General features: G+C 35.8%; 3 protein-coding genes across 3 annotated transcripts; all 3 read left to right on the forward strand.

Annotated features, from left to right (window-relative positions):
• Positions 1 to 15,358: 15,358 nt before the first annotated feature.
• LOC141714324 (putative mitochondrial protein AtMg00310) lies at positions 15,359 to 15,805 on the forward strand. Its single transcript, XM_074517849.1, has one exon. The coding sequence runs from the start codon at positions 15,359 to 15,361 to the stop codon at positions 15,803 to 15,805; it is 447 nt and encodes a 148-aa protein (XP_074373950.1).
• A 141-nt stretch (positions 15,806 to 15,946) lies between these two features.
• Positions 15,947 to 16,954, forward strand: LOC141714325 (uncharacterized). Its single transcript, XM_074517850.1, has one exon. The coding sequence runs from the start codon at positions 15,947 to 15,949 to the stop codon at positions 16,952 to 16,954; it is 1,008 nt and encodes a 335-aa protein (XP_074373951.1).
• Positions 16,955 to 17,672: 718 nt separating this feature from the next.
• On the forward strand, positions 17,673 to 22,159 carry LOC141712416 (putative methylesterase 14, chloroplastic). The gene is made up of 5 exons (XM_074515346.1): positions 17,673 to 18,188; positions 19,258 to 19,497; positions 19,594 to 19,737; positions 20,144 to 20,278; positions 21,791 to 22,159. The coding sequence occupies exons 1-5, from the start codon at positions 17,943 to 17,945 to the stop codon at positions 22,061 to 22,063; spliced, it is 1,038 nt and encodes a 345-aa protein (XP_074371447.1). The 5' UTR covers positions 17,673 to 17,942; the 3' UTR covers positions 22,064 to 22,159.
• Positions 22,160 to 22,292: the final 133 nt, after the last annotated feature.

Genomic DNA, 22,292 nt, shown 5'->3' on the forward strand with positions numbered 1-22,292 from the left:
CTTTAGCAACCAATCTGGCTTTATTCCTTATGATAATGCCATTTTCATCCATCTTGTTTCTGAATACCCATTTTGTGTCAATAGGACTCTTGTTCTTTGGTTTGGGTACCAGCTTCCAAACTTGGTTTCTCTCAAATTGGTTTAGCTCTTCCTGCATAGCTAATATCCAATCTGGATCCAATAAGGCTTCTTCCACTTTCTTAGGTTCCTCCTGAGATAGAAAACTACTATACAGACATTCATCTTGAGTAGCTCTTCTTGTTTGCACTTTAGATGATGCATCACCAATGATCAGTTCAAAGGGATGATTCTTGGTCCATTTCCTTTGAAGTGGAAGATGTGCTCTAGATGAGGTGGCCTCAGTATTGTCATGATGTGAGACAGAGTGTTGACTAGTTGAAACTCCCCCTGAGTTGTTGGTCCTTTGCAGGGAACTTGGAGTTCTATCAACTGATGATGTAAATCGATTATCCGTTGATAAACTATGATCAACGAATGCTTCATTTAGTACTTCAACGGATGATACACCATGTCTTTCAACGGATACTGCATTGCCTCTATCAACGGATGCAGAATTCTGACTTTCAACGGATGCAGTATTTTGTGCATTATCCAAGGGCATGTTTTGAATCCCTTTTGAAGTGTTATCTCCATCAGTCTCCTCTTCACTATCATCACAATATATCTCAATGTTGTCAAATTTGAGTCTCTCATATTGTCCATCATCTGTTAGTCCATCAATCTTTTTATCATCAAACACAACATGCACAGATTCCATAACAATGTTGGTTCTTAGATTGTAGACCTTATAAGATTTTCCAGCTGAATAACCAACAAATATCCCTTCATCAGCCTTTGCATCAAACTTCCCTTTATGGTCAGATTGATTCCTTAGTATAAAGCATTTACATCCAAAGACATGAAGAAAGTTTAGAGTTGGTTTTCTTCTCTTGAACAACTGATAAGGAGTCATGCCTTTAGCTTGATTGATCAAAGAGATATTTTGAGTGAAACAGGCACAATTAACAGCTTCAGCCCAGAAATATGTTGGTAACTTTGATTCTTCAAGCATTGTTCTGGCAGCCTCAATTAAAGATCTGTTCTTTCTTTCAACTACCCCATTTTGCTGAGGTGTTCTTGGAGCTGAGAACTCATGCATGATTCCATTTTCTTCACAGAACAGCCTCATTGATAAATTCTTGAACTCAGTTCCATTGTCACTCCTGATATTCCTAACCTTCAGGTCAGGATGATTATTGACTTGCCTGATGTGATTGATAATGATTTCACTTGCTTCATTCTTTGATCCAAGAAAATAGACCCATGAAAACTTTGAGAAATCATCTACAATCACTAAGCAATATCTTTTTCTTGCAATTGACAATACATTGACTGGTCCAAACAAATCCATATGTAGCAGCTGTGATGGTTCATCAATTGTTGTTTCAAGCTTTTTTTTGAATGATGCTTTCCTTTGTTTGCCTTTCTGACAAGCATCACACAAACCATCCCTTGAGAATTCAACAAGAGGAATTCCTCTTACTAGGTCCTTTTTGACTAGATCATTCATTGTCTTGAAATTCAAATGGGATAGCTTCTTGTGCCATAGCCAACTCTCAACTGAACTTGCTTTGCTGAAGAGACAAGTAATAGATTCTGCATTTGCAGAGTTGAAGTCAGCTAAGTACACATTTCCTTTTCTAACTCCAGTTAGAACCACTTTGTTGTCTTTCTTACTAGTGACAACACAGGCTTCAGAATTGAAGGAAACTGTATTCCCTTTATCACATAGTTGACTGATACTCAGTAAGTTATGTTTGAGACCATCAACTAATGCAACTTCATCAATGATGACATTCCTTGTTGAAATCAAGCCATATCCCATAGTAAACCCTTTGCTGTCATCTCCAAAGGTTATGCTAGGGCCAGCTCTTTCCTTAAACTCTGTGAGCAGGGAGAAATCTCCTGTCATGTGTCTTGAACAGCCACTGTCCAAGTACCATAGATTTCTTCTATTTCCCTGCACACCATAAAATCAATCAATTTGATTTTGGTACCCAAGTTTCCTTGGGTCCATTCTTGTTAGCCTTTCTCCTAGACTTCATTCCTCCTGCATCTGTAGACTTAGGTAACTTTGAGTCAACCTTGGTCTTGGATGTAGTTGGTTGAGGTGTAGGGTTAGTCACAGAATCATTTAGCACATTTGGAATATGATAAGGCATGGATTGTGCATACATGTTATTCCACATAGGCATATTGTATGGCATTTGAGGCATACTAAATGCAGCAAGATAAGGATTGTTAAAATATGGCATGTTTGCAAAATGTGCATAAGGATTCTGTTGAGACATAGTAGGCATAGCATGTAGAGATGATGCAGACATATTAGGCATGGAAGAGGGTACAGTTATGGGGGTTTTCTTAATAGATTTGCAATTAGCAGATAGATGATTAACACTACTACAATGCACACAGCTTTTTCTAGGAGCATACCTATCAGGTGTGTAATTGTTATGTTTGTTAACACCTACCTTCCCATTTCTGTTAGATTTTCTTTTAGTTTCCTTTTTATCCTCAACCATCTTGAGCCTATTATTTAACTGTTCTAAGGTCATGTGCCCTATATTCACCTTACTGACATCTTTGGATGTGCTTGCTTCTTCTTTAACAAAGTTCTTGGAAGTTGAACCAAACTTTTTGTTGAGTTTCTTTAGATTTTCACTATTAGAAACATCTGCCTGTTTTAATTGAGGAACCTTCAACGGATGCTCATTTTCTTCCTTCAACGGATAACCTTCATCATCCGTTGATTCCACATCCGTTGACAGCCCATCAATTAATTCCAGTTTCTTTTTGTTTTTATCCCAGGCAGTTTCACAGAATGATTCAATTCCTTGGACCTTGGCAATTTGAGCACTAACATCCCTAGATGTTTTCCAGGCTTTAATCACCTCTTGCTCTCTCTTTAATTGATTAGAAAGTATTTCTACTTTCTTAATAGATTCAGCTAGTTCATTCTCAACAGATATACAATGCAGCTTGGTTTTCTCTAGGTCAATCAACTTATCTTCTAACATAGCATTTCTATTACTTAAAAACAGATTGTTCTCTTTAATCCAACTATTTTCTTTAGCAAGAGATTTAAGAGACACACGCAAATGATACAATTCAGTAGACATGTCATTAAAAGCATCATTGCACTCTTCTTTAGTAAGTTGTGTTACATCAGTAGTGATTACCTGAGTTGTTACCTGATTGCTTGATGAACTAACTTCATTTTCCTCAGAATCAGCCATGAGAGCTAAGTTGACATACTCCACATCTTCATTCTCTTCCTCTCCATCAGCTGCCCAATCTTTTTCTTGAGTAATGAAAGCCCTTTCCTTTTGCTTGAGCAGATCAAAATATTTCTTCTTGTAATCTACTTGGTCAAATTTCTTCTTTTCAGAAGTTGGCTTTCTGCACTCACTTGCAAAGTGTCCACTTATACCACAATTGAAATACTTGAACTTTGATTTGTCCACCATGTTCTTATGAGGTTTAGTGGCTCTAGTGTTTTTCTTAAACTTCATCTTTGCAAATCTCCTAGACAGAAATGCAAGATGCTCATCAACACTATCAGAGTCATCTTGACTGGAGTTGTCTTCATTCTCAGCAACTTGCTCTTTTCCTTTGCTTGATTCCTGATATCTTGTACCATCTTTGGAGTTTGATGTAGATCTTACAGTTTCTTGTCTGCATTCCCTCTCATTTTCAGCTACCAATGCAACTGAACTTCCTTTCTTTCTCCCCTTCTCCAATACCTCATCCTGTTCCAACTCTAGTTCATAAGTCTTCAAGATTCCATATAATCTTTCAAGAGTGAAGTCCTTATAATCCTGAGAGTTTCTTAAGGAGACAGTCATGGGTTTCCATTCCTTTGGCAAGGATCTTAAGAATTTAAGATTTGAATCCTTCACCTGGTACACTCTACCATACAGCTTCAATCCATTCAACAGCTTTTGGAATCTGTTAAATGTGTCATTTAAAGATTCATTTTCTTCAAAATGAAAATACTCATACTGTTGAATGAGAAGCTGCATCTTGTTCTCTTTTACTTGTTCTGTACCTTCACACAGCAGCTGAATTGTGTCCCAAACCTCTTTGGCAGTTGAGCAATTTATCACATTGTCAAACATATCCTTGTCAAGACCATTAAACAAAATGTTCATAGCCTTCTTATCCTTGTGGACTTCTTCTGTGTCTTCCATTGTCCATTCTGCTCTAGGTTTTGGAATGGATTGACCAACAGCAATTGTGGCCGTAGCAACTGTGGCTACTTTGTGGGGAATGTGAGGACCATTCTCAATACAGTTTACATAACCTTCATCTTGGGAGAGTAGATGAAGGTGCATTTTCACCTTCCAGTGGTGATAACTGTCTCTGTCAAGAACTGGGATTTTTACTCCAATATCCTTCTTACTCATCTTTGTTAGATTCCAAGATCTTTAAACTCTTTGTTTGTCAAGAGCCTGCTCTGATACCAATTATTATTTCTAGAGAACTAACAATGAGATTTACAGAAGGGGGGTTGAATGTAAATCTCAAAACTTTTTCAAGTTTTGAGCAGTTTATAAAGACTGTGTATTCAAGATGAACAAGTGTGTGAATTGCTTTAAGCTGATACAGACAGATATATATTCAAACACAAATGTAAAGAACACAATAAACCTTTAAAAACTTTTCTGGTGGATTTGTTGTTCCACCAGAGATGGTATTTCAGAAATTCTGTGATCTAAGAATTTGATCACAGCTGCATCCTAGTACAAACTAGATAATTTTTCTCTCAAGATTTTTCTAAACAGCTCTGGAAAAATTCACATCTAATTACTAGCTACTACTTGGTTTTTATATTACCAAGTTTACAAGTGAAGACAAGGATATATAAAATAATAAAGTAAGATCTCCACTTGTTTCTTCTCCAGTTCACTCCAGTACTTTGTTGACTTAATGTCTCTTTATACTAGAGTAGAACGGCTGCTTTTTCTGATGTTCCTGAAATTAGGCTGCCACATTTCAGTTATCTCTGTTCACCCACGTGCCTCTGTTTGTAGGTACAACTACCACTTATCAACGGTTAATCAACAGAACATCCGTTGAAGCTTTCATCCGTTGATGCACTCATCCATTGAAGGATGTTATCCGTTGAAGCTTTAGAGACATCCGTTGAAGCTTAGCTTCTCATCCGTTGAAGGTCTTTAAGTCATCCGTTGATACCACTTCATTTATACAAAATTACAAGGCATGAAATATTTACAATTGGCCTTCCTATCTGCATATCTTGTAGTAGTCAACATGACTCATAGTTTCTCTCAACTTCTAAGAATTACATCTTAAATACAGAGACTGAAATATGCTACAACACTAGACTTATTTCTAAGTAAAGCTACACCATCAACGGATAGCCAAAGTGGTCTTATCCGTTGAGGCTACAGACACTGAATTTCTACTTAAGTGTTTTGTTAAACATATCATCAAACTAATGCACATATATTCCTAACAGATTGTGTCTGACTGAAGAGTTGAATGAGGGTGGTCTTGAAATAATGTTCATCACATTTCTTTGAAATTGCCCAAGATGGTATACCAGATCTGAAACTAGGGCCTGCTTATCCCCTATGTCCAGTGACTCTTCACTATCATCACCAAAGAATTCTTCTGATCCACCAGCTTCACAGTCTATGTCATCACCAGTTGTAGAAGGTATAACTGTGATGGCATCCTTTGCTCTTTGCATGGATTGGGTGGTGTGCACCAATTTAGCATCCTTTCTGCATTTTCATTGCCATGTCCAGCCAAAAGTTGATATGCTGGAACAAGATGAGTAAATGCCTCAGCATCCAAAGAGGTGGAATCTATAACAGTTTGACTATGTTGAGATATTTCCTCTTTGTCTGCTTCATTGACATTCATTGACTCACTAACAATGATGTCCACCCTTATTTCTCTTGTACCTGCATTTCTCTCATGATCTCTCTATTCTTGCATCAAGGACTCCCCTTGACTTCCCACCCTCACACCCCTACCTTCACCATCTAAGGTGGGACTCCTCTCACTCACTTTTGCCATACCTGAAGAAATGGTCTGCATTTGATCACTCATTTTCTCTCTTTTTTCCTGGGAGCAACCCAGACTCTCACTCAATTCATTCTCTTCCCTTAGTCCTAAGAGTGATTATACTACCACTAAGTCTTCTACACTTGTAAAAATTGAAGAAATTTGAAGTTATGCAGAGACACTCGACGAATGAGAAATATCCATCGGGACAGTAGTATGGCTATCCGACGGATGACTGCTCTTATCCGTCGGGATACAATCACTACTCGACAAATGATGAATATCCATCGGGATAGAAGAAATGAATGAGTTTGGAGTGGAGACTATTGTAGACTATGTGCAGATTGATGAAAATTTAGGCACAGATGTCTCAACAGACTCAGAAAGAAATGGCAAGTGAGCCAACAAATCATCTAACAGATGATGCTCACTTGCTTGGATTTTTGGCTTCTCCACAAGAGTTAAAGATGGAGAATTTGGAAGTGATGTATTGATCATGTCAACATCCAGTGAGTGTGTGGGTGAATTTGGTGTTTCAGGTGCTTCAATTGTTAAAGATTTTGACTGTGACTCCACATTATTGGAGTCACATCAATCTGACTTTGAGAAGGTGCAGTGACTGGGTCTTTAGCACCAATTTGCACTGTATGTGTTCCCTGTGCATCCCCAGTTGGTTTAGATTTCTTCTTTCTGGCATAAGTTTGGGGTGAGTTAGTGTCCTTTACCCTCTTGGCCTGTGCTCTTGGCTGAGAGTTTTGTTCAATAGTCACATCCTTTTGGGAGGATACAAATAGTAATGAGCTTAAGTCCTTTTTAAGCACTGCAGTTTGTTGAGAAGCTGCAGTGTGGCTAGGCGGGGAAACACTCACCTCTCCAACCTTATTCTTAGGGCTTCTTTGATTTTCACCCTGTCCCTCACCTTGCTTACCCTCCTTCACACTCCCCTATTTGGTTTTAGTGGATTTTGCAACTGATTTCTTTTGAAAGAAACCAGAGGGGGGTTTCTTAGACTTGGATTTTGAAATTTGTGGTTTAGTAGCTTGGGTAGGCATCTGTTGGGTCATTGACACAGATGTCATTGCTAAACTTGAAGGCAAAGAAATGTGTGAGGTTGGAAGAGTGGAGACAATAATATTTACCTCACTTACCTGAGGTCCCTCCATGACTGAAAAATAAAAGAGAGGCACCTCTTTATGGTGATTTGTCATGTTGAGATCTGCAATAATCCTCCTTTCTTGAACCCAACAATGCAGCTTATTGGTTGGGTTCTCAATTATAATGTTCTCAATGAGATGGTTAGCAAACATCATAAAAAATCTAGCATAGTAGACACTTTTACCTCTCTTATTGAGTTCTCCTAACTTATAACCTAACTCAAACAAGACCAAGTCACTGAAATTAAAGTATTTATCAGTAACTAGCATGTAAAGCATGTTAAGCATGGAAATATTAACAGAATCAAAGTTACTAATCTTACCAGAAAATACCTTAGTTACCAAATCACACAAAAAGCTCCATTCCTTTCTAAGACCTAACCTCCTAATTTCACTTAACTTAGAAGTGAAAAGTGCATAGCCCATGGAATTTAGCATGTTAACTATATATGTGTCTGTGTGTGGAACAGTAGCAATATTATCAGGAATTCTAAAGCATGCTTTGACAATGTCACTATTAATGCAAAACTGTTTACCTTTGAGAGTAAAAGTGATGGTCTTGTCAGTAAAGTTGTATACTGAAATTGTCCATATCTCCTCTACAACCTCACATTAGATTGTAGGAGATTCCAGCATCGCATAGTTGAGTTTATAGCTTTTCACAAAATCCATCATCTTGTGAAACTCTCCAGACTGTTGAATCTCCTTGTTTACAAGAGCTGTGAAGTTGTTCTTTTCGTAGATATATCCAGTTTGAGACATGATTTTGACGACTGGTGCCATTGTTAGAGACTGAGTAATTTGTAGAGAAAATATTTGCTTTGGAGAAGAAAGAAAGTTAGAGCAATTGAATTGAGAATGATAAAAGAGTAGAATAAAAATGAATTCTGCTTTTATACTATCTCAGAAATAAACTGACAAAAATAATAAAGAGAAATAAAGTAACCAATCAAAATAGCCCAATATAGCTGTTTAAAAAAAATAAATAAACTGTAAAAATTCTTCACTTATCTGTCGTGTCATGCTTACAAACTGTAAGTATACTCGATGGATAATGTTCAGAGTTTTAACGACTAAGATTGAGACAATTCGACGGATGAGGATAAATCAATTATCCGTCGAGTTATAAAATACTCCATAAAAATAATTGATTTTTATTAACAAATCATATTCCGACGGATGATCAAACTCGATGGATAATGAGCATCCGTCGGGATATAAATTTTGACTTAGCCAAAATTTCCTCCAAAACAGAGAAATCAATTAAGTTTCTGGCTGCACAACAATTTACAAAAATATCTGAAATGATTCAAGAATAATTGAGCATACCTAACTCACTTACCAACCTTGAAAAGGTGGATTCATCAAGTGGCTTGGTAAATATATCTGAAAGCTGCTTTTCACTTGGAACAAAATGAAGTTCCACTGTACCATTCATCACATGTTCTCTTATGAAGTGGTACTTGATGTCTATGTTCTTTGTTCTTGAATGCTACACTGGATTTTCAGTGATGGAAATTGCACTTTTGTTATCACAAAAAATGAGAATTCTATCAACTTATAGACCATAGTCCAACAATTTGGTTTTCATCCACAAAATCTGTGCACAGTAACTACCAGCAGCAATATATTCAGCTTCAGCTGTAGAAGTAGAAACTGAATTTTACTTTTTATTGAACCAGGACACAAGCTTATTCCCTATAAATTGACAGGTTCATGTTGTGTTTTTTCTGTCTATTTTACAACCTACATAATCTGCATCTGAATAACCAGTTAGATCAAAACCAGGATCTCTAGGGTATCAAATGCCAAGTTTTGGTGTTCCCTTGAGATATTTGAAAATTCTCTTAATAGCTACTAAGTGAGATTCTTTGGGATCAGCCTGAAATCTAACACAAAGACAAGTAGCAAATATTATATCTGGCCTACTAGCTGTTAAGTACAGAAGTGAGCCTACCATGCCCCTATAGCTTGAAATGTTCACAGACTTTTTAGTAATGTTTAATTCAAGCTTAGTTGCAGTGGACATGGGAGTTTTTGCAGATGTGCAATTCATTAGATCAAACTTCTTTAAAAGATCATGAATTTATTTAGCTTGACTAATGAATATTCCATCACTAACTTACTTAACTTGTAAACCAAGAAAGTGAGTTATTTATCCCATCATGCTCATTTCATACTTACTTTGCATCAATTTGGCAAACTTTTTGCAAAGTTTTTCATCTATAGAGCCAAATATAATATCATCTACATAGATTTGAACAAGTATACTAGAGTCATTAACATTTTTGAAGAATAAAGTTTTATCAATAGTACCTCTTGTGAAGTGATTTTCTAAAAGAAACTTTGATAAAGTGTCATACCAGGCTCTAGGTGCTTGCTTCATTCCATAAAGTGATTTCGAAAGATAGTAAACATATTCTGGAAAATTTGGGTCTTCAAAACCAGGGGGCTGGCTAACATAGACTTCCTCCTCCAAATCTTCATTCAGAAAAGCACTTTAGACATCCATTTGATAGACCTTGAAATTGGCATGAGCTGCATAGGCTAAGAAGATTCTGATGGCTTTAAGTCTTGCAACAGGAGCAAAGGTTTCATCAAAATCTATTCCTTCTTGTTGACGGTAGCCCTTAGCAACCAATCTCGCTTTGTTCCTGATTACTATGCCATTTTCATCCATCTTGTTTCTGAATACCCACTTGGTGTCAATTGGATTCTTTCCTTTAGGTTTGGGTACCAGCTTCCATACCTTGTTCCTCTCAAATTGGTTTAGCTCCTCCTGCATAGCTAAAATCCAATCAGGATCCAATAAAGCTTCTTCTACCTTTTTTGGTTCTTCCTTAGATAGGAAGCTACCGTATAGACATTCATCTTGAGTTGCTCTCCTTGTTTGAACTCTAGAAGATGCATCACCAATGATGAGCTCAAAAGGGTGATCTTTAGTCCATTTTCTTTGTTGAGGTACTTAGCTCTAGATGAAGAGGCCTCATTGTTGTCTTGATGTGTGACTGAGTTTTGATTATAAGAACTCCCCATGAGTTTGTGAATCTTTGATTTGAGAAAGGGGAACTTTCTGTAGGTGATCTATTCTGACTTTCAGCTTCTCTTAATGTTCTCACGGATGATGCACTTTGTGTCCCGACGGATGAAGCTGACTGTCTCCCGACAGATAAGGCAGATTGTCTCCCGACGGATGAAGCATTTTGCAACTCGATAGTTGTTGAATTATGTGCTTCATTAGTTGTAGATTTTTCTGCATTATCCTTATTCACTATTTCTTGATCACTTTCATCATCACTTTCATCACTATCCATCTCCACATTATCAAACTTGAGGCTTTCATGAAAATCTCCATCTTGCAGTCCTTCAATCTTTGTCATCAAACACAACATGTATTGATTCCATAACAATGTTGGTTCTTAGATTGTAGACCCTATATGCCTTTCCCACATCATATCCAACAAAAATTTCTTCATATGCTTTAGCATCAAACTTCCCATGTTGATCGGTTTGATTCCTCAAGATAAAACATTTACAGCCAAAGTCATGAAGAAAAGTTAGAGTTGAATTCTTGTTCTTGAACAATTGGTAGGGTGTCATACACTTTGCTTGATTAACCAAAGAAATATTCTGAGTGTAGCAGGCAGTATTCACAGCTTCAGCCCAAAAGTATGTTGGTAACTTTAATTCTTCAAGCATTGTCCTTGCAGTTTCAATAAGAGATCTGTTCTTTCTTTCCACTACTCCATTTTATTTTGGGGTTCTTACTGCAGAAAACTCATGCATAATCCCATTCTCTTCACAGAATGATTTCATCACGGAATTCTTGAACTCAGTTCCATTATCACTCCTGATTCTTCTTACTTTAAAATCAGGATGATTGTTGATTTACCTTATGTGATTGGTGATGATTTCACTAGCTTCATCTTTAGACTTAAGGAAATATGTCCAAGAGAACTTTGAGAAATCATCCACAATAACTAGGCAAAATCGTTTCCTTGAGATGGACAACACATTGACTGGTCCAAATAAATCCATGTGTTGCAATTGCAAAGGTTCTTCAATTGTTGAATAAAGCTTCCAACTGAATGATGCTTTAATCTGCTTTCCTTTCTGAAAGGCATCACACAATCCATCCTTTGAAAAAACTCCACTTGAGGAATGCCTCTAACTAGTTATTTCTTGAAAACCTCATTCATGGTCTTGAAGTTTAGATGGGACAGCTTCTTGTGCCATAGCCATCTTTCATCTTGACTTGCTTTACTGAGAAGATACGTGACAGATTCTGTATTAGATGAGTTAAAGTCAGCTAGATACACATTTCCTTTTCTCACTCCAGTGAGAACCACTTTGTTGTTTCTTTTGTTTGTCACAACACAGGCTTCTGAATTGAAGGTTACTGAATTGCCCTTATCACAAAGTTGGCTGATACTCAACAAATTGTGCTTGAGACCATCCACTGAGACAACCTCTTCAATGATGACATTGTCTTTTGAAATCAAGCCATATCCCACAGTATAACCCTTGCTGTCATCTCCAAAAGTAATACTTGAGCCAGCTTTTTCCTTGAACTCAGTGAGCAGGGTAGAATCTCCAGTCATGTGCCTTGAGCAACCACTATCCAGATACCAAAGATTCTTTCTGTTTCCCTACACACATCAAAATCAAATCAAGTTGATTTTGGTACCCAAGTTTCCTTGGGTCCTGCCTTGTTAGCTTTCTTCTTTGGTTTCTTAGGTTTGATATCATTTGACTTGGGAATTTCTGATTCATCCTTAGTCATTTGAGTTGGACCTTTGAAACCAATCATTAAAATAGAATTATCATGCACATTTTGATTAACAGGAAAAGGCTTGCTATTTGCAAAGATGTTATTCCAGTAAGGCATACTAAATGACATTTGTGGCATACTAAATGCAGCATAATAAGGATTTGGTGCAAATGGCATATTAGCAAATTGTGCATTCATATTCAGAGTAGACATAGCATTCATAGGCATAATAGGCATAACATTCATGTTGGGAAAAGAGGGAGGTACAGACATAGGAGTAGGCATGTCAAGTTTGCAATTAACAGACAAGTAATTAACACTACCACACTTAACACAAATTTTTCTTGGTGCATATTTATCAGGTGTGTAGTTGTTATGCTTGTTAATTCCTACTTTCCCATATCTATTATTTTTCTTTTTAGCTTCTGTTTTAACCTTAATCTTTTCTAATCTGTCATTCAATTGCTTAATGGACAGATGACCAGCATTAACTTTCTTCTCCTTCTTCACTTGACTTGATTCTCCTGGAACAAAGTTTTTGGAAACTGATCCATATTTCTCATTCAGTTTGGCAAGCTTAGCTTTGCTCACAGGTTTACTTACAGCCTACGGATGTGGCTCTTTGTCACTCGACGGATAATCCTTTTGATTATCTGACGGATGATTCTCATCATCCGTCGAGTCCACATATGTCAGCAATCCTTCGACCAAGTTGGATTCCAGCTTCTCCTTACTCTTTTTCCAGGCTGCATCACAAAAGGACTCAATACCTTGAACTTTAGTACTTTGAGCATGAACATCTCTGGATGATTTCCATGCTTTAATCACTTCATGTTTTCGTTCAAGCTGCTTCTTTAAAATCTCTTCTTTCTTCAAGGAATTGGTTAATTCATCCTTAGCAATCTTACATTCAATTCTCAATTTTTCAAATTCAATAAACTGGGACTCTAGCACATTATTCCTCTCACTTAAAAACAAATTGTTTTCTTTAATTTTAGCATTTTCCTTAGTGAGGGACTTAAGTGTAACACGCAAGTGATATAATTCTGTGGACATGTCATTGATTGCATCATTACACTCAGCTTTGGATAAATGTGCTAGGTTAGTGGTGATTACCTGATTAATTGAAGAACTCATTTCTGTTTCATTAGATTTGGCCATCAGGGCTAGGTTGACATAGCTTGTTTCTTCATCTTCATCCAATCCATCAGCTGCCCAATCATTTTCTTGTGTAATGAAAGCCTTTTTTTTGCTTGAATAACTCAAAGTATTTTTGTTTATAATCAATAGGCTCAAATTTCTTCTTGCTAGAATCTGACTTTCTACACTCACTGGCAAAATGCCCAGCCAAGCCACATTTGAAACATTTGAATTTCGATTTATCCACCATGTTTCTACTTGGCTTGACTGCTCCAAAGTTCTTTTTGAACTTGAGCTTGGAAAATCTTCTGGAAAGGAATGCTAAATGTTCATCAATATCATCCATATCATCTTGGCTCAAATAATCTTCATTTTTAGCTACCAGCCCTTTGCCCTTACTTTCACAGACCTTTGATGTAGACTCAACAGCTTCTACATTCATCTCTTTCTCCTTCTCTAACTCAGCAACCAGTGCTATGGACCCTCCTTTCTTCCTTCCTTTCTCCATCCTCTCATCTTGCTCAATTTCAAGCTCATAAGTTTTCAGATGCCATACAGTCTCTCCAAGGTGAACTCTTTGTAATCCTGAGAATTTCCCAATGAGACTGTCATTGGTTTCCACTCACTTGGAATAGATCTAAAGAACTTGAGGTTAGAGTCTTTTGTTTGATAGGCTCTTCCATGCAACTTCAGAGCATTTAGTAGTTTTTGAAATCTACTAAAAATATCAGTGTGAGACTCACTATCTTCACAATGGAAGTGCTCATATTGCTGAATTAGCAGCTACATCTTGTTCTCTCTTACTTGCTCAGAACCATCACAAATAATCTGGATAGTGTCTCAACCTCCTTGGATGTTTTGCAGTTAATGATGTTATCAAACATATCACCATCAACTCCATTGAACAATATATTCATGGCCTTCTTGTCTTTCCTGACTTGCTCAATATCAGGGTCTGACCATTCATGCCTTGGTTTAGGAACAGATGGCTCATTGCCAGATGCAGTTCTCATTGGTACATGAGGACCTCTCTCTATGCAATCCACATAGCCCTCATCTTGGGAAAGAAGATGTAGGTGCATCTTCACCTTCCATTGGTGATAATTATCTTTTTCCAGAAAAGGAATCTTAACTCCAACATCCTTCTTGTTCATCTTGTTGTTTGTTGTGATCTTTACACTCTTTGTACTTCAAGAGCTTGCTCTGATACCAATTGTTATTCCCTAACAATACAACAAGAATTATATAAGGGGGTTGAATGTAATTCTGGCTTCTTTTTCAAGATTTTAAAACAGTTCTTACTTGATAATATATATTGATTTGCAGAGTGCGGAATAAATGATTTATATGAATCAAAACACAAAGTAATAAAAACACAAGTTTTTAAAACTTTCTGATGGATTTGAAAGTATCCACCATATATATATATATATATATATATATATATATATCGAGTGAGAACCCTGTGAAGCTTGAATAGCTCACAGCTGCTTACAAGTAGAACAATTAAACTTACAGAGAAATGCTACAGAATACAGCTTGAAAATGTTTCTCTGAAAATTTGTGTGCTTAGTTAGTTGCTTGCTTATTGCTCTACTAGCTCCACTTGGTTTATATATCACCAAGTTTACATGACAATAAGACACGATAATAAAACAAAACATATCCAGTCTAACTTCATGCTACTTCACTACTCTATTCCAGCATCTTTGAATATCTTCATAATAGCATGGAAATGGTAATACTTCTTTGTTCTCAAATCTCTGCTAAACAGGCTGCCACATTCCTTTTACAAACACTCGACGCATGTGACTGTGTTGTCACTGTCAATAGATATTTGAATTTGATCATCCGTCGGGTACATGCTTGTCATCCGTCGGGTGGCTTTGTTGATCATCCGTCAGGTAGCTTTATTGATCATCCGTCGGGTAGCTATTTGTCACTTAACTCCATTTCACTTATGCAGAATTACAAGACATCTCATATTTACAATTAATCAACCTATTCTGCATATTTACTAGTAGTCAACATGACTCATATGCTCCTACAGAATATACACAAAGTTGTTTGCAGAAATGTGCTACAATACTTATTATTACATAAGCTACTCACTCGATGGATGTCAAATCATCATCCGTCGGGACTATATTGAATCATCCGTCAGGACTATATTTGATCATCTGTAATTAACTCAGCTATGGCAAAGTTTTTCTGGGGGGATGCTGGTACAAAGAAAAAAATACATTGGCGCAACTGGGAAGTAATGTGCAAGGCCAAATGTGTAGGTGGAATGGGGTTTAAGGATCTTAAAATTTTCAATGATGCACTTTTGGGAAAACAAGCATGGAGATTGGTACAACAGGAGAATTCACTTCTCGGAAGAGTAATGAAAGCAAAATACTATCATAATTGTACTTTCCTTGAGTCAGCTTTAGGTTATTCTTGTAGTTACTCATGGAAGAGTATATGGAGTTCTAAAGCACTGTTGAAAGAAGGACTTACATGGAGAGTTGGTAATGGCTCAAAAATAAACATCTGGACGGACCCATGGCTGGCGGATGAAAATGGTCGTTATGTTATGAGTGATCCAGTTGAGGATTTAAACCTTGTCAGTGAACTAATTGACCACGACGATAAGGAATGACGTCAAGAGTTGATTAGAGAGCTTTTTTGCGAGAATGATGTCAAGCGTATACTAGCCGTTCCATTGAGCTGGAGAAATCAAAATGATGATCTCACTTGGGCTTTCACAAATGATGGAATTTACTCGGTTAAAACAGCATACATGTTGGGTCAAGGGATCAATCTTGAAGCTGTGCATGAAGCTTGGTCTGTTATTTGGAGTCTTGCTGTATCTCCGAAAGTCCGTCATTTCTTGTGGAGAATTTGTACAGAATCTCTACCTGTAAGAAGCTTGTTAAAACATCGTCATCTTATTGAAGATGCAACATGCCCGCGGTGCCATCAAATAGATGAAAGTGCACGTCATTCCATTTTTGAATGCACCAAAGTGATTGACCTGTGGGAGAAATGTGGCTGTGCAGAAATGAGTAACTGGGAGAGAGTAAATTCTGGGTGTGATCTAATTGCTAGCTGGAAGAATTTTCATCCGAAGAAGCAACAATATGGTGCTACTCTAGCGTGGTGTATTTGGACGGAGCGAAACCAAAGAGTCTTTGAAAATAAAAGCACTTCAAATGACATTATTGGTGCTAGAGTTAAGAGATTAGTAGAAGAGTATGGAAACTACAATACACACATTTACAAACAACCAACGAAGAACGATAAGCAAAGCTCAAGTAAGTGGTTAGCACCTCCAATCAGTGTTACAAAAATAAATATGGATGCTTCGCTAGCTATTGAGGGTTGGATTGGCATTGGTGTGGTTGCCAGGGACTTCACAGGCTCAGTGATTTTTGCAGCTACTAAAAGAATCCGAGCTTATTGGTCATCAGAAGTTGCTGAGGCAAAAGCTATCGACATCGCGGTAAGGCTGGGCAGAAAATACGGACTTGAGGAAGTGATCCTTGAATCTGATTGCAAAAATCTGGTTAATAGGCTCTCCAAAGGTGTAACATATCTGTCTGATTTGGATTATGTGTTAGATGACATTCTTGTTACTAGTACCTCTTTTAAATCCATTAGTTGGTCTCATGTCAAAAGAGATGGTAACTCAGTAGCGCATCACCTTGCTAGGTTATTCCCTTTTGGTTCTCAACAGGTGTGGGAGAATCATTGTCCCACTGAAATTGTCCCTTATGTAAACATGGATATCTTGTCTCTTGATCAATGAATTAGTTCTATTTTTGACTAAAAAAAAAAATCTATTAAAGCGTTTTGTTTAATTTATCATCAAGTTCACAACATATTCCTAACATATATCTTGAGAAATTTCAGTTGAGAATGATTTATATTACGTATTGGGAGATTTAGATTGCACGCATCAAAATAATGTGAAATGAAACGGTGGAAAAAATGCAAAAGTTCATCGTTCATATCATAATTGTCTTTGTACTACAAGGGCATATGTACCTACGATCTCAGTTATTACAACTCAAATATTTGATTTCTAGATTATATTTTAATTTAAAAAATGATGTTAATGTTTTCGGAAAGACATCAAAAATTTGTGTAGCCTGAATTACTCAGACAAATACCGATTTTATTTTCAGTTTCAAAAATATTTTATTCAGCATGTTAAGCGTTTTGAAAATAAATTGACTAATTATTTAACTCACTCACTTAATTTTTAACTTCATTATATATTGGATTGGATATTTGTTCTTGCTGAATTTTGTTCAAATTAATGAAGTTTCCTTTAAATTAGTCAAAAAAAAATATAATTTTAAATTATATTTTTATACATGCACGGTGAAAACAAATGAAGGGTCATCAACAAAAGGAAGAAAAACATTCTAACATGAAAACAAAAGAGAAAACAAGAAGTTGACCTGATCAAATAATTGTGATTTGTGACACCTTATAAATTTGTACTGTACTAGTATTTACACAGAACCAAGCACAAACAAACTGTAAATCTGAAACTCTTGGATGAGTGTGACACATCAAGAAAAAAACATACATACAGCTGAAAAAAGTACAAGTGATCATAAATTGCTAGCATTTACGGTTGAACTCACAGTCCACTAATCTAACTACTCCCCACACACACTATAAAACACACACACACACACACTATACATACAAAATACACACAAACTCAAAATAACAAAAAACCCATCAAGATTCATCTAGGGTTGTTCAAAAATCAGTAATACAAAATGGGTAACAAGTTTATGCGGATGACAAAGAAAGATCCGAAAGAAAACGGGTCAAAAAGTAAGAGAATGGGTCGATCTCAAAGAAAAATGTTAGCAGAAGAAGAAATGTTACATAAACAAGCTTTGTCTTTGGCAATTCATCAACACCAACTCTCTCAAAGATTTGAAGGATCCATGTCTAGACGAATCGGGTCACGCCGCCGCACCCAAGCGGAGTCTAGTAACTTGACCAATGGGACTAAACAGGTACTAAAAAACTAAGATTTATGTATGTTTGTATGTATAATTTTATAATGTATGTGTGTATTTAAAGGAGTGTTAAAGTGTTGAGGTTTGAGGTTTTTACATGTTTTTATAGTGTTTGGATTGGATCTGTACCAGAATAAAGTTCTTAGCTGGTCCAAGTTTACTTTTTTGACATTTTAACTAATTGAGTTTTCTTGATTATATAAAAAAGCTAACTTTGTTGTTAAATTATATAACATGTAGTACTTAATATTGTGTGTGTCTTCTTTTTCTTCTTTGGGGTATGTTACATATATTTCATGTCTTTTGATATTTAGGCAAACATTTGGATTCTTGAGTGGAAGAGTACAAATTAGAACAGAAGTATTAAGGTTGAACTTTTTGTTTAAAAAGGCAAAGTAAGATGCCACAATTTCGTATTAGATAATTAGATGCAACTCTTGTGCATTGTTAGGACACGATGTAAGCTCTATATTTGGGAGAACAATGTAGACTGTAAATTTGAACATAAAGATATCCTTGAAACATGGTCATACCTCAGAGAGATAAACTGTTTTGAAAACACTACTCATGGGCCTTGTTGGTTTACAGGGGATCAACAGCTAATTGTATAATACAAAAACATAAGAAATTTTTTTGCAAACTTCACTTGGGCTGTATTATGTGCACTCTAAATTAGTCAGTTTTGTACCTTTTGGTTACAATCACTGTCTTCCTTCTCTTAGCAGAAGCTTTTCATTATTTGGGACTAACAGGGGAAAGGGCCGGGTACAGTTTCTTGCGAAGCACAAACTAGATCATGAATGGAATGCATTATTATTTTAACAAATGTCCCTAGTTCTTGTAAAAACCAGAATATTTTAAAAATCAAAGTGAAAAGAAAACCAAGACCTTCCTAAAGAAAGGTATTTAGGAAAGGTTTTCTGTGTGTATCATATACATATTTCGAAAATATTGAATCATAGTACAGTAGCTAGCAACAAATGCTTCTTTGAGACAGTCATTGTGTTTACTTCTAATTTGTAGGGTCTAATGCACATGTTATTGTTTATGATTATACTACACGCAGTTACCAGAAAATTTGGATAATATCAAAACAAAGAATATTGTTTTGATTCATGGGGAAGGATTCGGAGCATGGTGCTGGTATAAAACAATTGCTCTCTTGGAGGAATCAGGACTAGTTCCTACTGCTATAGATCTGACAGGATCTGGAATTGAACTGACAGATACGAAAAATGTCAATACACTAGAGGACTACTCAAAGCCATTAATTGACTATCTACAAAAACTTCCAGAAACTGAAAATGTAGGAAATGCTCGAACACTGCTTTCATCCTTTCAACTTACTAGTATGCTGTTAAAATTTGTGTATTCATGGTTTGACATCTGTCTATATGTTTAGGTCATTTTGGTTGGCCACAGTACTGGAGGGGCCTGCATTTCATATGCCTTGAATCATTATCCCGAGAAGATCTTAAAGGCAATTTATCTCTGTGGCACAATGGTATCCGATGGTCAGAGGCCTTTTGATGTGTTTGCTGAACAGGTACCAACAACACGACATGTATTTTTTACTGTTGCCTAAAAGGCTGAATTGATCTCAAGTTGGCTTATAATGCATGACATGCGTATTTAGTTGTATACACAACATAATGACTAAATTAAGATTTTTCAAGTTGTAAAGAGAAACTTCCTTACAGTATTTGTTCAACTGACTGATAAATTCAGAAGATTTTTGGCTGGGAACCACCATAATAGTAGATGTCTGTATGTCACTGTAAGTAGATGTCAGTATACCACTATGATACTAATTACATGATCTATAGTACCAAAGATGTTAAATAAGCGATTGAGGCATGAGTTTTGCATTCAAAATATGTCTCATATCATTTTGTACTATTATGGGATCTTAACTGTTGTATTTGCATTTTCTGATTAGAAGACTTTTGCAGCTTGGTTCTGCAGAACTTTTTATGCAGGAATCTAAGTTTTTAATTTATGGCAATGGTAAAGATCAACCTCCAACTGGGTTCATGTTTGAAAAAGAGCAGATGCGTGGATTATATTTTAATCAAAGTCCTTCGAAGGTACTTTCTATATACTTTCTTACTCTAAATTAATCAATAGTTCCTATAAAACCTTTTTTAATAGTTACTTCTGAAAGAACTATATAATTGGGCTTTAAACTAACGAACAATAAGAAATCTACGAAACCGAAAGAGAAGTATCATTGAAAACTACTTTAAGACAGAAAAACAGACAATGGTTATAATTTCTGCTTTTTCTACAATGTAAGATTTTTTGTTTCACAAACTAAAATGATTTATTAGTTAATCAATTTAATTATAGTAAGACATCAGTTACTCATATTATAAACGATAAGAAGGGTCTTCTAATGTACATTGTTCTAAAAGTTAATAAACAGATGAAGCATCCAAAAGACAATTCAATTCTGATATTTAGACAGATTTACTGATATTTAGACAGACTACTGTAGTTCTCTTGCTGTGTTCCCGAATCTAAGAAAGAAAGGAAAAGAAAAGAAAATACTTATTTTTCTTTCTCTCTCAATCATCCTAAAAGTGGGAAGAAAATTTTAGATATAAAAATAAAGGAAACTTCTTTTCAAATCTTCAGATTTCTTTTCTTTTCTTTCAAAAAAATTATTCAGGAACAAGCTGAAGAAATTAATTCGTTATTCTTCTTTTCTTTTTTCTCCAACAAAAAAGTTTCTGGAATACAATGTAAATCTCAAACGTCTTATGGACACCTTCACAAGTATAATCAATAGCACGAAATCACTGGCGAACTACATAAAATATATGTCCTAGATATTAGCATTTATCTTATCCTGCACATTAATATTTCTCTATTGCATGCCAACCTTCTGTCAATAATTTGATTCCAGAGGGAGAAAATTATAATATTCCTTTATAATATATTCCTGTATATCATAAGATATGTCTATACCAGCTTATGATAACATGTTGACTATAAGATGAAGAAGAAAATGCGACTCACAAAGTATGATAAAGAGGAAGTGTAAGTACAATGTATAAAACAAATAGAAAATGATCTAGAACAAAAGGTAATATAAGTTCATTAATACAAATTTGAATTAATCTTCAGAATATGGTAAACTCATTAATGGAAATTATCTCTCCAACAAATTTTTTAAGTAAATTAATTCTTAAATAAATCTATCATGATAAAAAACAACACACTTACTGGAATAACATTAATTCTTTCAGAATTATATTATTCAATCCTAAATATGAATTTTATTTTAATTGTTTTATCTATTATTATTATTACAAAATTTATTAAAATAACCGTGGGCGTAGCACAGACTATAATCTAGTGTAAGTTAAGAGGGTTAATAATTAAAGTAGAAGAGTATTAAAACTACAAACACAAAGAGGAACCATCTTGCAAATGTACAAGAAATTAAAGAACTATAATTGATTAGGTAACAAAAGAAAGTGCTGTAAACATCTCATAAAACTGCAGACTTGCCGCCTGAATTGATCTCTTTAAAGGGAAACTTAATCGATGTAATGTCAACTACATCCCATAACAAGTCTTCGTGATCAATTCAGGATGTTGCTCTAGCCATGGTTTCAATGAGGCATACCCCTCTTGGTCCCATCATGGAGAAGATGTCTCTGTCATCAGAGAAGTATGGAACTGGGAGGCGCTTTTATATTCAAACACTGGAAGATCATGCACTTTCGCCAGACATCCAGGAAAAACTTGTCAGAGAAAACCCACCTGAAGGGGTCTTCAAAATCAAAGGCAGTGATCACTGTCCTTTCTTCTCGAAGCCACAGTCATTGCATAAAATTTTGCTGGAAATTGCTCAAATTCCATAGGATGGTGTTACTCTTACTATGTGAAATTTAAGCCTATATTTCTTATAGACACATTGATTTATTGTATATTAGAAATCAGTTTCAGTTTTTGCTTCACTTCTTCGCTTTATTTTTTTGAAGTTTGGTACTTTGCTTCTCTGAAAGGTCACACTACCACTGTAAAGATCAACTTTGATTATTACACCTATATTTTAGTTATTTAGTTACATTTGTAACTCTATCTTTCTGG

This window comes from Apium graveolens, chromosome 3 (genome assembly GCF_009905375.1).
Source record: "Apium graveolens cultivar Ventura chromosome 3, ASM990537v1, whole genome shotgun sequence".
Lineage (NCBI taxonomy): Eukaryota > Viridiplantae > Streptophyta > Magnoliopsida > Apiales > Apiaceae > Apium > Apium graveolens.